Below are 16,405 nucleotides of genomic sequence, written 5' to 3'. Positions count from 1 at the left end.
GAAATCATAGCTTGTTCCATCCTGCATCAATCAAGTGTCACTGACTCCTGTTTCTTGATTGCTTGACTATTTGTTGTCAATGATTAATTCCAATAAGGTGAATGTGGCCATAACCTTTGAAGAAGAAATATAATAATAAGCACTTAACATGGTGCTTCAAAAGAGTTTGTGAATTGATTGCAGCTCTCTTCAATTTTATTCCTCTGATTTGGCCTCAAGAGGGAAAAAAAAACAAAATACAAATCCCATTTAGCCTTAATACCCAGATGATTTGGTGAGTTAGACTCACTGTCTGTCATCAAAGTTTGGCAGTTTTCGTTTAAACCTTTGTTTTTATCAATACGTGTGGTGTCCTCAGTTTTTGGCTTCTTCCACCAGTTGTAAATTCTCAGTTACCTTCTTCCAGTCTTGCTTTTCAGTTGTGAAAAACTGAAATCAGGGGGACGCATGTTGACCTCTTCTGGCATCTGTCATGCTCCTTTCCTTTTAGGTTTGCAGTTCTATTCTGCAGTTCTTTTTCAATATAGGGCATATGGGAATGTGATAAGAGAATACTAGAATATTTTAACAATAGTTAAAACTATAACCCTGAACAATGTAGGTCTCTATAAAAATATATTGCATAAAACAGCTGTATGTAGATGTGTCTTTCGATCTAGTGATCACCAGCTAAAGGTCTACTATAAGGGGACATGTGACTTATTTATAGTATCTATTATATCTATGTTGTAGAAAAAGTTATAACTGGTACTTTCCTACGAAGTAAGCAAAAAAAAAACAAAAAAAAACGTAACAACGAACAGGATGCACAAGGCAGAATATTCATCTTTAAATCTCCCTTTAATCCAGCATCACTTTATACACATAGGAATAAAATAGTACCGTAGTTGGACTACATGGACAATTCTCTGTGGCAGGGACGTTCCACACTACACTTAAACTGATCCCGTATTATTGCTTAGTGTGTTATTTCCTTGGATAAATTGATTTATACTGTCTTCAATTTTGAAATAGAAATACAATATCACACACCTGTATTTTCACCCTATCCTTAAATTGTAGCCATTTGAATATTTGTATCTTCTGGACCAGAAGACATTTTTAAGAGTAGTCTTAAACATGTTTTACACAAAGTATAAATGAAATGGCACCCTAGTGAAAAATCTAAATTAAAAACAAGACATTGCTACAATATGATGCATGGGATTAGAACTGTATAGCTGAAACCTTGAAGTGTTATTGGTGCCCATGTACACACCAATTTGAAAGCGTACAACTTACCAGTATTCTTTTTCTGTCCTTTTCTGACAAGAATTTTACAGGTGGATATTTCTGAGTAAAACTGAAAGCAGATAAAAAAAATTGCTAGTAATATATTTAAATATTTTGATTATTAATTGTAGTTATTAAGAAAATCCTTACTGTTAATACATAAGATACTACAACATAAACATTTGTACAATTGGGTGCCCCTTTTAAAAGAAGAGAAAAAACGGCTAATCCTTGGGCAGTGCCCACACTAATTATAATTTTTTAACTAAGACCTTGAGCAGGCACTCCTTTTCACTGAAAAAAGCACCAGTTCAGGGCAATTTTCTTAAAACGCTAAGCCACTAGCTTTTTCCAGTCCCTGGGATCTTAGGTTGTGTAAATATACAGCAGTGCTTATTTATTAACTCTACTGCACACAGTGCAGGGAAGCTGCATTCTTTGGCAGAATTGAGAAGTTGGTAGCGCAGTACTCACTAGAAAAGGCTTGGCCAGTGTATTTTTTAGTAAAGTGGATTGCCAGTTGAGGTGAGAGATTATAATCAATTTGTTATGCACCACCAGTCATTTGACCTCTTTCTTTTTATTTTAAATATTGATGTTATAAGGTGCATAGAAAGTGCATATGGTTTAAGAAATAACTTGCCAATAATAGTAAATGTCTGAAAAATGAACATTTTTATTCCTAGCAAAAAACACACTTCAAATTTTTCCCCCACAAATCTCTAAAAATGTTCTATACTATGAGATCTATTAAGTGTAAAAACCACGAAAACTTCTAAGGCAAAAATTCACCAAGTAAAAGTTGTTGAGGAAGTATAGAAGTCAGTGGGAGTATCACTGATCCTATTGGACCATTTTTAATCCAATCACTACTTTAGAGGTTTTGGGATTTATTTTTCAGTATGAATTGTCTGAAAAACTCGTTCGTACATTTTATAATCTGAATTTTTAATAAATTCAATGATGGTTATAGAAAGGTATCCCATGAATTTAAAAACACCAATTATGGGATCAAATACTTATAGTAATGTTTATTAATCCAGCCAATGTAAGACAGTAGGGCGTGGCTATGCAAGGCACCAAACAAGATGTGTTTGGCTGGAGGTACACACATCTCTTTCTTACCCTGCTTTGAAACCGGTTGCCATGGTGGCTTGTCTATGGACCATCAGTAGAACGCCCACATAATAGCTCAAAACTGAAATAAGCATAAATAGTCTCCTCAGGTGGCTTCCAAACAGAGCAAGTAAGGATGCAATGCTATCTTGGTTAAGCAAGCAGCTTCTGTTGACGCACCAATTTCGTCCTCCATGAGTGAAGCCCCAGGCCCTGAAGTGGCACAGACCTCCAATCTGTCACCCAAATCCAGCATGCTTTTAGATGCCATACACAAATCATGGACTGTGCTATCTTCCAAAATGTTTGATCTCGGACAGAGATACAAACTGATATGGTGCTCTTTCTGGCAGACATGGAGAATTGTATGCCGCATAGGGGAAGCAGAGAACAACCTGCAATGGTGGAGCTACAGCGACAAGTCAAACTGCTCACACAAAGAGCGAAGGACTAGAAAAAACTGCACAAGAAGGAATACTATGCCCATCCTTGGGCTTCGAGAAGGGGCCGAGGGACAAGCACCTGCATATTTCATAGAAACTTTGTTGAAGGAGATACTTGCACAAATAACATTCTCTGTGGCAGTTGAAAGAGCTCACAGGATTCCTACCTGGCAAGTCCCTGGTGCTACACCTAGGCCATTTTTACTGCTGCTCCTAAACTACAGGGACAGGGATGCCATCCTGCTTGCAGGTTGAAAAAAAAAGGTGAAATATCTTAATACAACACTCTAATACTATCCAGACTTCACATCTGAAGTGAAAACACAACAATGCAATTCAGTAGATCAGGTATAAAGGCATAAAATTCAGCATGCTTTACCCAATCTAAGCCAGTAGAAAATGCCTCTATAATGTTTTTAATGTATTTAGTTTAATGAGAACTAAACATTATTAAATTATTAAATAGCAAAAAAACAATACAAAAACATACCTCCTTTCTAAATTTTGTATCTTTTCTCTCAAAGGAGCAATGACCTAGACAAAAGGAAAATAGTGTGTTTAACAGTGCTTATCCTTGCATTGTTAAGTAAATATTATGCAATAAAAGATTTCCAATAGCACATTACAAAAGTGGACATAAAAATAAGGTTCAGCAAAAAACTTGAAATGCCTGTGGGCCCAATTTTATATACGTCCCCTTGGAGCTACAATACAGTTTATGTTTAGAACAGTTTTCAGCCATTACTAGTTGGCATACCTATTCTATTATACTTTGCAGAACTCTAGTGTTGTTTCTGAAGCAAAACACACACTGAGCTTTACTAGTGCAGGGCACCAGCACATTATATTGTATTTTGCGTTAAAACACCTACTTTTTAATGTTACTGTTCCTATAATTCTGACTGATGTCACTGTCACTAAAAACCACACAATAGTCTGGTCATGTAATTGGAAGATTAGCAGGCAAACAATTGAAAATTAACCTTAGTACAATTAGAATAGGAATTCACTTGTAAAGAACAACACAGGACAAGAATCAATATATATATATATATATATATATATATATATATATATATATATATATATATATATATATATATATATATATATATATATATATCTGTATCAGAGAACATGGGAAAATCTCAAGTGTGTGTATATATATAATAAATAAGAAAAAGTACAGAATTCAGAAGCCTTTCATGTGCTTCTGAGTTTTATGGGTTACAGTTCCAAGTACATAATGGCAGTGTGGTAACTAAATATGAAACATTCCTCCTGAGAAATGCAATAATATTCCTGTTTAGCCTATGGAAAAAAAATAGTATACAAGCAACCTCTGGCTTCAAATTTTCAAGCAATGCTTAGCGATTCATAAATACAGGTATGGGATCAGTTATCCGGAAACCCGTTCTCCAGAAACCTCAGAATTATGGAAAGGTCATCTGCCATAGACTCCATTTTATCCAAATAATCAAAATTGTTAAAAATGATTTCCCTTATATCTATAAAAATAATAAAAATTGTACCTAGTACTTGATCTAAATATATAAAATCCTTTTTGTAAGCAAAACCAGCTGATTGGGTTCATATGTTAATGCTTATAGGATCGAATTATGTTTTGGGGTTCTGCACCAGCCTATGGCATCCACAATACAGCAGGGAATGTCTTTTCTGCTGGACTTTATTAGAAAGGATACTGATGGCCAGTTTTTCACCATTCCCTTGAGCCCCAAACGGTTTACATCTTATATAAATTTTTTAATGTATTGCACATTGCTTGTCTAAGTCAGGGAATTCACTACACATCCCCATACCTCCCCCCATACCTCCCCTTTACAAGTGCATCAGTATGGATCAGGCATGGATGTGACGATGAAAAGGTATAGAGACAATAGTCTAAACCTAGTGAGCATTTGATTTCCAACCACAGAGAACCACCCACAGCATTATAAAAGACAAAATGACACGGAACAAGTGCTATCTATAATGTCTACAAAATACAGTATGGGACCGGTTACGCAGAATGTGTGGGAATTGGGGCTTTCCAGATTTTTCTGTAATTTGGATCTTCATACAGCAAGTCTACTAAAAACTCATGTAAACATGAATAAATCCAACAATCTGGTTTTGCTTCCAATAAGGATTAAGCATTAGACTAAGTACAAGGAACTGTTTTATTATTAAAGACAGAAAAGGAAATAATTTTTTAAATTTTTTAAATTTTTTTTAATTATTTAGATAAAATGGAGTCTATTGGAGATTGCCTTTTTCTATTTTGGATTACGGGTTTCCAGATATCGGAACCCAAACCTGAATATAGCTAGTACTTACCATACACATGTATAAAAGGACAATACATCACTAACATAAAAAGAAAGGGATGAAATACTACTTATAAATAAGACCATATTTTGTCATGGTTAGATGACTATACTGTGCTGTGTATTTTCTTTTTACAACAATGCAATTGTATAACTGTATTTATATCTGTGTTTTTATCATAAAGATTATTAAAAAAAAGCCTCAACTTGCTCAGTTGGGGGGCGATTTTCAAAGAATGCATCAATTCTACAATAACTAAATAATAATTATGATGAAGTACAAGAAATATAGAGACATACAAACCTCTTCTATTTTTTTCTCCATTTTCTGTTCCCCGTTTTCTTGAATTGACCTACTATGGTAAAAAAATGAAGGTTATACGAATGTCAAGATTTTTTATAATAAAATAGGTAGTTCTTTCTTTTGAAAGTTTAAGGAGCTCTGATTCTTTTCAAAGCTATGCTGTTGCCATTTAAGCCAACTGACAAACATCAACTCTGAAGTCTGTTGGGTATTATGGGATACATGGACATCTAGTAATGTTAGAATAAAGTTCTTTGCCATACAAACAAATTCACTTTTTAAAGGTTTGCAACAACCCTGAAAAATAAAGAAAACCGTATGAGCCCTAAAAGCAGTAATGTTTTGCAAAGAGATTTTTAGCTGCAGCATCACCTCATATGAATTCAGCAATATCTTCAAGTTTAAAAACATATAACCAAAGTAAAATGCACCAATGTCTTCCAAGCAAAGACAAATTTTGTTCAAAGGTTACAAAAAGATGTTTGCTTTATCCTGTACAAGTAAACAGACTTTATTTTTAACATAGTGATTATTAAACGGCACACGTTGTCTCAATTCTAAACCTTATGCTAATCACAATGGCATGCATGTCCTATGAACCTTGGAAGGCCAAGCCAAATAGCATTAACTTGCATGAATGCCCAAGACTCTTAAAATAAAACAGTGTTACAGGATTCAGTGTTGACTATAAACTGCAAACTGCACGATCAGCGTTCACTGGGAACATGAAAGTGGTAAGAATGTAAAATATCCCCCATGAGAGATCTAGACTACTACCTATTGAATATGATTTCACTTTATATGCAAACGACAACAAACTCAATATACTGATATGATTCTTATGTTTTACTGCATAGTACAACTTTCTGATTATTGAAATAAAAAAAGAATGTAAACTATAAAAATCGCTTACCTCATATTGACAAAATTTCCCCAAACAGCTAGAGAGGAAAAAAAAAAAAAAAATTATAGTAGCAGTATAGGGAAAGAAGAAAATTAACGTGAGCATTGGGCGGCTTCTTAGCCCCCTGTGTGGCATTAGCCTAAGGGAGCTAGCACACGGGCAGATTTAGTCGCCTGCCATAATGACAAAACGCTAGCGCCAATGCACTCGCAACGATTCAATTTCCGAAGTCGCCCGAAGTTGCCTCACGAGGAAACTTCGGGCGACTTCAGAAATAGAAGCGCCTAAACTTTGAGAATATACACTCCACCCCTTTTACCATGGGCTCCAACCGGGCTTATGTAGAAAAGGATCATAAACACGGTCTGAACTTTCAGCAATGAATAAAAATGTATTGCACAGACTGAATATCTTTGCCGTCTCTGTGTTTGCATTTGTCTACCACCCCCCCAACTCCCCTAATAATTCATCCCCTCACTCACCTTGCTGTAAAATAACGAAGTCCCTTTGCTTTCCAGAGAAATTTGTGCAGCAGTCCCAATAGAAAGCATTGGGACTTTATGACCCAAAATTCATCACTTTACAATGGAACATACGAAGGAGGTTGCATGACACTTTCAGCATAAGGGATATTGGGAAATAGCTTGGAGTAATCAATTTCCTTCAGTCTATGGAATTAGGTATGTTGTGTAACAATAACATACATTTAGATTTATATCTGGAAGTTCAGAAAGTATATAGGATATATAGTATATAGTGAACAATGTAAACTCTATTGTAAATTATAAGTATATCATTAATCACTGAGGCGTTCAATAAAAGAGGTATGAGGCATAGATTGAAATAACCCGTTCTGGAAAAGTATACATTGATTAGTATATGCATCTTGGGGGACGGTTACTATAATCGTTATTGCAGAGTTCCATAAATTTATAAAAAAACATTTTCTACACCTAACAAAATATATTTTACTGGTTTATACACAGGGATACTTTTTGCAATACAATGTAAACAATTTTGAAAGCAATATCTAGTAAAAAAAAATTGAGTAAAATGGAGATCATCCTTATTAAATGAATTATATAATCGTTAATAGAAATCTTTATTCAATTTCACAGTGTTTTTTTAAAACATCAAAGGCCAGCATTGTAAATTGCAAGCCCATTAAGACACATATAAATGTAGCTTCACACCCACATTAAACCCTACTGCAAATTGGGAGATTAACTGATATTAAAATCTACTAGTTCAAGGGACTGTCAGGCAATTCTCTGCAGAAAGCATACACAGTGCTACAACGCCTATAGCAACCAATCAAAGGTTTGCTTTAGTTTTATAACTTGTAGTAGACTGAAGCAACTTATTGATTAATTGTTGTTACTAACTGCACTCGCAGCGATAAATACACTGTACATATATCTGCCAGCAGAAGAGACACAAGTACCAACCATTGCCAAGTGACAGGGATGGTAACTGCCTGTCATTGTGCACATGGGGTTGTTGTCGCTGAGAAGCAGGAAGTAGTGTTCTGGCTATTATGTTAGACATCCAGTCACTCCAGCCTTTGTACATTACATTTTTGGCTAACTATATTAGAAACATTTTTTAATATGCACAGCCTAAAAATTTTCCCAGTTTTTCTTTTTATACTGAACAATTCCTTTAAGGAACCAACAGAATTACAAACCTGCAAAACGTGCTGAAAGTCACGTGACTTTAAACCACTACAACAGAAGACAACAATCTTTATTCTCAAGTAATGCAAATTTTGAAGTATTTTGCTTAAAGATGTATATGCAAAAGAGGGTTTAGTTGCTATTCAGTATCCACAAAAAAATTAGTGGAGAATTTAATATTCAGCCAAATTAAAGAATTATGGATTAATGTAATCTCAGCTCTCAAACACATCCAGAGATGCAGCCACCTATTATAATATCCAGTAAAACCAGATCACTTTATGCCACAAATTTCAACAGGGTCATGATAGACTGTTATGCATAGTCTCATTTGTAAGTGGACATTTTCTTCCACACACCACCTGCGTTTCCTGGAATCTATAGCACTGCCTGACCAGTGCTGCATGTATAGAAATTATATTTAACATTCACATATCTAACAATGAAATGCATCACTGCACTCTCTTCAGCTTGACTATGGTTGCTCTAATCGATATTTTTCATAGGACAACCAAAGCCTATTTGTGCTAGCAGAACAAAAATGTAACAGATGAAAAAACACATTTTATTATGATTAAAAACATTATCCACATTTTTGCCAGATGCGCTCAACTACTTTTTGTAATTATATGGATTCTTAGTCCGCCAATTAAAAGAGTATTTTAAGCAAACTTCCAACATACATTAACGACAAATTTTCAGTGATTTTAAAGGGGCGGTTCACCTTCAAGTAAACTTTTATTAGGTTATAGAAAGGGCAATTCTAATCAACTTGTCAGTTGGTCTTCATTATTTATTTTTTATAGTTTCTGAATTGCCATTTTCCTCTGACTCTCTTCAGCTTTCAAATGGGGGTCACTGACCCCATTTAAACAACAAATGCTCTTTAAGGCTACTTTTTATTACTCAGGCCTCTCCTATTCATATTCCAGTCTCTCATTTAAATCAGTGCATGGTCGCTAGGGTATTTTGGACCCTAGCAACCAGATTGCTGAAATTGCAAACTGGAGAGCTGCTGAAAAAAGCTAAATAACTTAAAGGGGTCCTGTCATCGGAAAACATGTATTTTTCAAAACGTATCAGTTAATAGTGCTACTCCAGCAGAAATCTGACATGGTGCTAGACATTTTGTCAATTTCCCAGCAGCCCCTGGTCATGTGACTTGTACCTGCACTTTAGGAGAGAAATGCTTTCTGGCAGGCTGCTGTTTTTCCTTCTCAATGTAACTGAATGTGTCTCAGTGGGACATGGGTTTTTACTATTGAGTGTTGTTCTTAGATCTACCAGGCAGCTGTTATCTTGTGTTAGGGAGCTGCTATCTGGTTACCTTCCCATTGTTCTTTTGTTTGGCTGCTGGGGGGGAAAAGGGAGGGGGGTGATATCACTCCCACTTGCAGTACAGCAGTAAAGAGTGATTGAAGTTTATCAGAGCACAAGTCACATTATTTGGTGCAGCTGGGAAATTGACAATATGTCTAGCCCCATGTCCGATTTCAAAATTGAATATAAAAAAATCTGTTTGCTCTTTTGAGAAATGGATTTCAGTGCAGAATTCTGCTGGAGCAGCACTATTAACTGATTGATTTTGAAAAAAATGTTTTTTCCCCATGACAGTATCCCTTTAAAAACCACAAATAATAAAAAATGTAAAACCTATTACAAATTGTCTCAGAATATCACGCTCAACATCATACTAAAAGTTAATTTACAGGTGAACAACTCCTTTCAATTTATTTGTATATAACTGCTGGTGAAAAAGCAGTGTCTGCTGAGCCCTTTCTAACCTCTGCCCCAGTGGTTGGCTTTTAAAACAATGTAGCAGAAGCCAGATGTGAAGAAGCATGCATTGTTACATGCTACATTGTTACAAGAGCCAGAAACAAGAGTGCAAAAAGAGAGTCAGAAGGGCAGAGAGGCAAAGAAACATTTACCAACAACTTAGAATATTGTCAACCAATGAATACTATTGGGCTTACTGCTTAGAATAAAATGTTCCCATTGGATACTTTATTTTTTTTATTTTTGCACTTTTTAATGCTTCGAAATACATGAAAAGGGGAGCATGGGAAAGTTAAGGGATACCAATATCACTGCACGCTTAGTGCTTAGAATCCCCAGTCTGTTACACTGCGAGAAGCCCATGGCCTACGCGTTATCCAATCGCAAGTGAGATGGGAAAGCGTGGGGAATAAAAAGGATGCTTTGTGCAACACTAGCACGTCATCTCTCTCCAGGCTACGTAGCACAGAGCAGCGCAGGGGAACTAGTCTGATATAGGAGTTACGCTAGACATATGCGTAAATCCAGCAATTACACATGCAGCGCTCAGTATCAGCGCACACTACTACTAGCAGCTACACACGGAGCAGGCCAACTTCAACGCACCCTTCCCCTCCGTAAAACATTACACTGACAATGATTGTGCGCTAACCCACACTACGCTGGGACGTACACGCTCCAAACTACAACTCCCAGCAGTCCCTCACCCTATCGGCATTCATATTAGGACTGCAGTGTTCCACCTGATATATTCTATAACTAAAGCGCACATTGACAAGCAGAGGTTTGCGATCAGCATTGCCAGAACACAAAGTGAATCAATTCCACAGGGAGAGAGTGAGTCCACAGAATGAATGGACAGTATGGCACTCACAGGCTACATAGGCGATCAAGGCGAGTGCAATGAGCAGCTTCATCATCCTCCTATTGATTCCAGTCAGCAGCCGCTGGATCCGGGTCCTCACCATTACCGGCCAGGCAACGTATACAGGCTGGGCTCAAAGTCGGTGACATGGAACCCGGCGGCAGAGCAATTAAATAGAAGGGATAGGGGGGAGGGAAAAAAGCAAGACAACTAGAGAACCCAGTAGCAGTTCCTGCCCGGCCAAAACACTACGCATGCGCCACGACTGCATCTCGTTTCATACGCTGTCAACACAGGAAGATGAAAAAAAAAAAAAAAAAAGCAGTCGGGTCAGAATTTCTAGAGCTTGCGCAGAACAATTGTACGGCTGGTCACGTGACCCCCCAGGACTGGGCATGTGTCAAGCAACTTTCATACAGCAATGCCTGTCCTGATCACACGATACGAGTTAATATGGCGCTATGATCATCCGCTTTGCGTGTTTGTCCCGTCGAAAATACAATTGTTTTCTATTGCAGTCGAAGTTCCAAAAAACTAAGCCAGTACGAAGTCATAGGCTCCGTGATGAATGTTCTGTACAAAGGCAATGCTTTGTTGTGCCATATATAAGGACCTGTTTTCGGTCCACACACTGAGCACCCATAGACGCGGGGGTGTGAGCTCTGTTTTTTTGCCTGCTCGGCTGCTCCTGCCGTGTTAATGGGGCGCGGGTTTGTGCCCGCATGTTACTTATAGAACTACCCATTGCAAGTGCTATATAAATGACCAGTAAATGAGGTCGTTTTGTGCCCCATGCTGCTTGCCCCAGGTGATTTGACAAATGACCCCTTTACTATTCACTGTGGCTGTTTGGAGGACTGTGTGCTAATATTTTTTATGTTTAGCTTAAAGTATTAAAAAGTAGTGGTATATAAATAAACATGGTGGTATTGTATTTGCAGAGCTGGCGAGGGGCTCATAAATATATGTTATGCCCTTTAAAAGCAATATACACCATTTAAAAATCATCATCTTATGTCACCCAACAGGGCCCTGAGTAGTTGTAGTTTTTCAAAGTACTCCGTTTTTAACAGTAGACTTACCAGAATGTCTGCCTGACTCACAAAGATGTGCTTGGAGTTAGGGTACCACCCGGATTTCCCTGTGAAGAAGGTACATACAAATTTACTGAAAATTCAGTTTTCCATGTTTTTATATACCTCATCCTATGCACCAGCTCACAAATCATCCCCCCCCATCCAGCCAAGTTCACTCTCACTTGACAGCCAGCTTTTATTTGATCTGCCTTCTTTATATTACCACGTTGCCCCCTCTGGCACATCTTTTTTTTTAAAAGATGGGAACCCAAAGTGTCCATAGTAAATGAGGCCATGAATTTTGGTTGTCTTTGCCCCCAAAATATCATGCATTTTGAAGAATACTGTCACTGTAAAGAAATCAGATGCAGGGAATAACATAACTGTTTTGATAAGTGTGCATACATCTCTTTAAAATAAATTAAATGCTAAAATCAAGTTATTAGGCACCCCATTGATTCTATTTACTTATGTGCTACCACTGGCTGGCACTCAGGTTGCTGGAAACAAAAAAAATGGTCAAGGGGGTGAGGGTCAGGTCAAGGGGGTGAGGGTCAGGTCCGGACTGAGAATTAAAATAGGCCCTGGCATTTCAGGTACACAGAGGCCCAATCAGCCCACATAGATGCCCAAACAGCCCCCGCCAACCCACTAAATACTGACTTTCTATGGGACCTTATAGCAGCCCCTCTGGCATTTGCCAGAACCCACAGATTGCCAGTCCGGGCCTGGTGAGGGTAATGACATTGGTAGTGGAACAGTGGACGGACTGGTGACATTCATAAGCAGCTGAATTTCTTGGTGTGTCCCTGAATTTTCAAGCAATCTGAACCCTTACACGAAACTATTTTGTATGTATGTATTTGGAATGGTAAGCAGTGTTTATTTATACTTTTCTGTTCTCTGGGACTGACTTTTAAAATAATGTAACAGAGCTCAATTCTCCTTCATGATTACTGAATGATTTTAAAGACACAGGATAGAAGTAAGGATGAAAATCAATTTGTGTGGTAGTAAGTATTTCTATAACACTGCAGTCAAGGTCAAATAATAAATTAAAACATTGAAAGCATACCTTTATAAGATATACAATATATTATGCCTAAAATTCCCGAACTTATACATGTATAATTAAGCAATGTTGGTTTACATACATTTTCAGTGAAAACAGAACAATCAATAACATGCATGAAAATATCAGTGAATTATATTTTCTTACATACAGGCAAAGTCCCCAACTAGTACACACCACACAAATATTAAACCTTATTTAAATAGGCCAAGGAGGTCAACTGATCAATATAAGCAGGCTATATACAAACATTGAACTAGTTCAGAAGAGAGACTACCTGGCATGGGGTCTCCTTACATGTTAAGAGGGCATTGGACTTGGTTGAATGAAGGTATTTCTGGGAGGGGATGTAGTCTTTGGGATTAGGTAAACTGGGGTTGGTTATCATATGTTAGTCCTAGAGCAGGGGTCCCCAAAAGTTTCTACCAGTGACCAACATTCAGATGTAAAAGGAGTTGGGGAGCAATACAAGCATGACAAATGTTCCTGGAGGTACAAATAAGTGCTGTGATTGACTGTTTAGTAACCTCTACATGAAGATTTACAGTCTACAATGGCCCTCTGTTTGGCAGTACACCTAGTTTTTATTCAACCAAAACTCACCTCCAAGTCAAATAAGCACCTGCTTTAAGGCGATGAGGAGCAAAATACAAGGGGTCGGCGGAGAGCAACATGTTGCTCACGAGCCACTGGTTGGGGATAACTGTCAGAGAGAGTGGTTAGAATTTGCACAAACTGGTATCTGAAATACTCTTGATAAAATACATGCTTGTCCACTCTCCCTCAATCTCTTGTGTTAGCTATAGAGCCCTTTGTGAGCTTTATCCACACAAGTCTATAAATCGTGGAACTGCATTTGGGGAGGCAAAAAAGCAAGTATCACTATATGCAGATTATACTTTAGTATAGCTAGCAGATGTGGGGCAATCCCCTCTGGTCCTTAGAGTAGTTGAACAATTTAGTGAGATTTTGGTGTTAAAGGTCAATTGGCAGATGCCTTCCCATATGCCCTTGAGCAGGCATACCCCACATATATACCCCATACAGAGCTGTTGTGTGGAAGTATTCAATACTTTGAAGTATAGATAAATGTAGTCTCACATAGGTTCAGAGAAGCAAACAGTGACCCTCTCTTACAACAACTTTATCAACTGGTCAGGCTTCCCACTTAATCTATTGTGGTGTATTAATCTAACACACATGGTTGTATTCCCCAAATTACTGTACAGTTGCTGTTCCCTCCAGCTTGTTTGCCAAACAAGATTATCGGATCTTTTCCATATAGGGCATTTGTATCAAGTAGCTGCGTATACGCCTTCAAACTATGGGAGGGCTGGTGCTCCAGCATTTTTTTCTTTACTATAAAAGGAGAAGGAAAGTATTTTTAACTTGGGGGTGCCAAAAGTGAGGCACATCCACTTGGTTGTATTTACTTACCTATCAGCACCAACCCAGGGTTCTGACAGCGAGTACCAAGGAATGATTGTCTGCTTTGCTTCTCAATTCTTCAAATTTCCCGGGGCGGACACATTGCAGTAGAATGAAATAGCCGACTTCTTTGTTAAAGTTTGGCATTTCACCTTATTGTGCATGCACAGCCTTGAGAAGAACGATCGCTCTGGTGTGCTCTCTGGAAGAACCTCGGGCCAGTGAGGTTATCTGCTGATAGAAGCACCAGTTCAGGGTATCAGGTAAGTAAATACAGTCACTTGGGGGTGCCTAACTTTTGGCACGCCCAAGCAAAAAAAGACTTTCCTTTAAGCTGCACAACTAGTGCCTGTCACCTGATGTTTTTCTCCCTCGGCTAACAATTACTTCCCCATATCAGTAGAGTAAGTGGGTTCAGTTGAAGCATTCACAAATGTTCATCTTTTTAGTTATACCCACAAGGCGAGCTGTCCTTCCACCCTGAAATTAATAGCCTTGGTGTAGGCAAAGTCCAGGTAAGATGAATCACTTTAAAATATAATTTCACTAAGTACCCCCTTTAGTGGAACGATAAACTTAAACATTCCCCTAAAGTGCCAGACCTGGTATTCCAAGCAAGGCACAAAATCAAGTACATCAGCAAGCTATACAATTATTGAGAATTATCTGCCCAGTTCTTTGGGCAGAATACATTATTCCCAGAAACTGAGACAGGGCTGTTGTTCACTGTTCGTCGGTTTCCCACTCCCCCAAAGATTTCCCTATCTGAATTCAAAGGGAAATTATTTTCCTCAATCGCATGCAGTGGCAGTATGTGGGATTGAAGGAATTTTTTTTTATAACACTATCAACTATATTCATCAGTCATTTTTACTAATTCATTTTAATTTCATAAATTTGAAGCACTACTACCAGCACTTTTGGTATCTTTTGCATTGCTCTGTCACAGTATAAAATAACAGTCAAAGATTTCTTCTGATTAGAAAATTGCCAGGTCATTTTTTGATTTTTTGGACATACATAATATAAAAGGCTATTGTGATACTAAGCTCTATAGTTAGTATAGGTATCGGTATATAGCATTTAATTAAAAGTAGGGAGGGGTGTGTATATGGATGCTGGGTTTTCATTTGGAGGGGTTAAACTTGATGGACTTTGTCTTTTTTCAACCCAATTTAACTATGTAAAAAACATCAGCAATAGAAGGAAAAGGCCTTTTTACATTTTGAAATCATTTACCCTTTTAGTTGCACCTATTTTCCATTAAAGCAGGAGCCTGTGAATACTGGGTGTTCTAATATTTTTATTTTTTTCTAATATTTGTATTTTAGATAGTTTTACAAACTTTGTTCTAACTATTAACCCAGCCAGGAGGATTGTTTTCTACTAGCCATGCTCTGAAGCTGCTGAAGAAAACTTGTATATAGTGAGACCAGCTGGATATATACCTCAACGTGTATTTTTGTATATTTGTTGTATAGTTAAATTGGTAAAAAATTGTGCATTGTTGGTTCCTTATATTTGCTTTTCAATATCCTCGATCCCTTCAACGTGGGCCTGTTTTGCCTAGTGTCTGCACAGTCTAGACATTTGCATTTGATATTTTGTCTACCATAGCTTATTACCCAGTGTATGTGTTGCTGCATTTTTTTGTGACAAAATATAGACATGTCTAAAAAATCCAGCTAGAATAGCAGCACTAAGCTATTTACTTTAAATTAAATCCCTGCTGATAGGATATTAGCAAAGAAGACTAAAATATATTACTGCCATATGGTAGGGAATGGGCCTCAGACTTACTAATATGTAGGGACCCTGAGGTTTAGGTATGTTTTACTCAGGCAGTTCCCCTTGTATTTGGACACCTAAGTTGTATTTTGATTTATCCAGGCAGCAATGTCCCTTTTCCTGGGTCCATTGTAGTTCATGATTTGTAATTTTGTTTAAAAGGGAAAGCACATGTGCTCAGGCCTCTCTTCCTGGATGCCACCTTGCGGGGAGGTGGGTACACGAGTGGGCCTAAATGTTGTCAGGCTCAAAAGTTTATGTTGTGCTAGAAGTTATAAAATAGTCACTCTAGGAGTGAAAGTTAGTGGCAGGGTCATTTAGTGAGCAGCTTTCTGGCTCCAACAAGAAAAGTAGT

At 37.6% G+C, this 16,405-nt stretch overlaps 1 protein-coding gene across 1 annotated transcript in view; it reads right to left on the bottom strand.

Moving 5' to 3' along the window:
• Positions 1 to 10,974, bottom strand: part of uxs1.S (UDP-glucuronate decarboxylase 1 S homeolog) — a 40,662-nt gene extending 29,688 nt beyond the window's left edge. Inside the window, exons 1-5 of the mRNA XM_018249754.2 lie at positions 10,696 to 10,974; positions 6,376 to 6,403; positions 5,463 to 5,514; positions 3,322 to 3,365; positions 1,282 to 1,342 (exon numbers count right to left, since the gene is read on the bottom strand). Coding sequence (XP_018105243.1) covers positions 1,282 to 1,342; positions 3,322 to 3,365; positions 5,463 to 5,514; positions 6,376 to 6,403; positions 10,696 to 10,789 — 279 coding nt within the window. The 5' untranslated portion in view covers positions 10,790 to 10,974. The remainder of the gene's footprint in view (positions 1 to 1,281; positions 1,343 to 3,321; positions 3,366 to 5,462; positions 5,515 to 6,375; positions 6,404 to 10,695) is intronic.
• Positions 10,975 to 16,405: the final 5,431 nt, after the last annotated feature.

Source organism: Xenopus laevis, chromosome 2S, assembly GCF_017654675.1.
Source record: "Xenopus laevis strain J_2021 chromosome 2S, Xenopus_laevis_v10.1, whole genome shotgun sequence".
Classification (NCBI taxonomy): domain Eukaryota; kingdom Metazoa; phylum Chordata; class Amphibia; order Anura; family Pipidae; genus Xenopus; species Xenopus laevis.
This window is presented reverse-complemented; position numbering and strand designations above follow the sequence as displayed.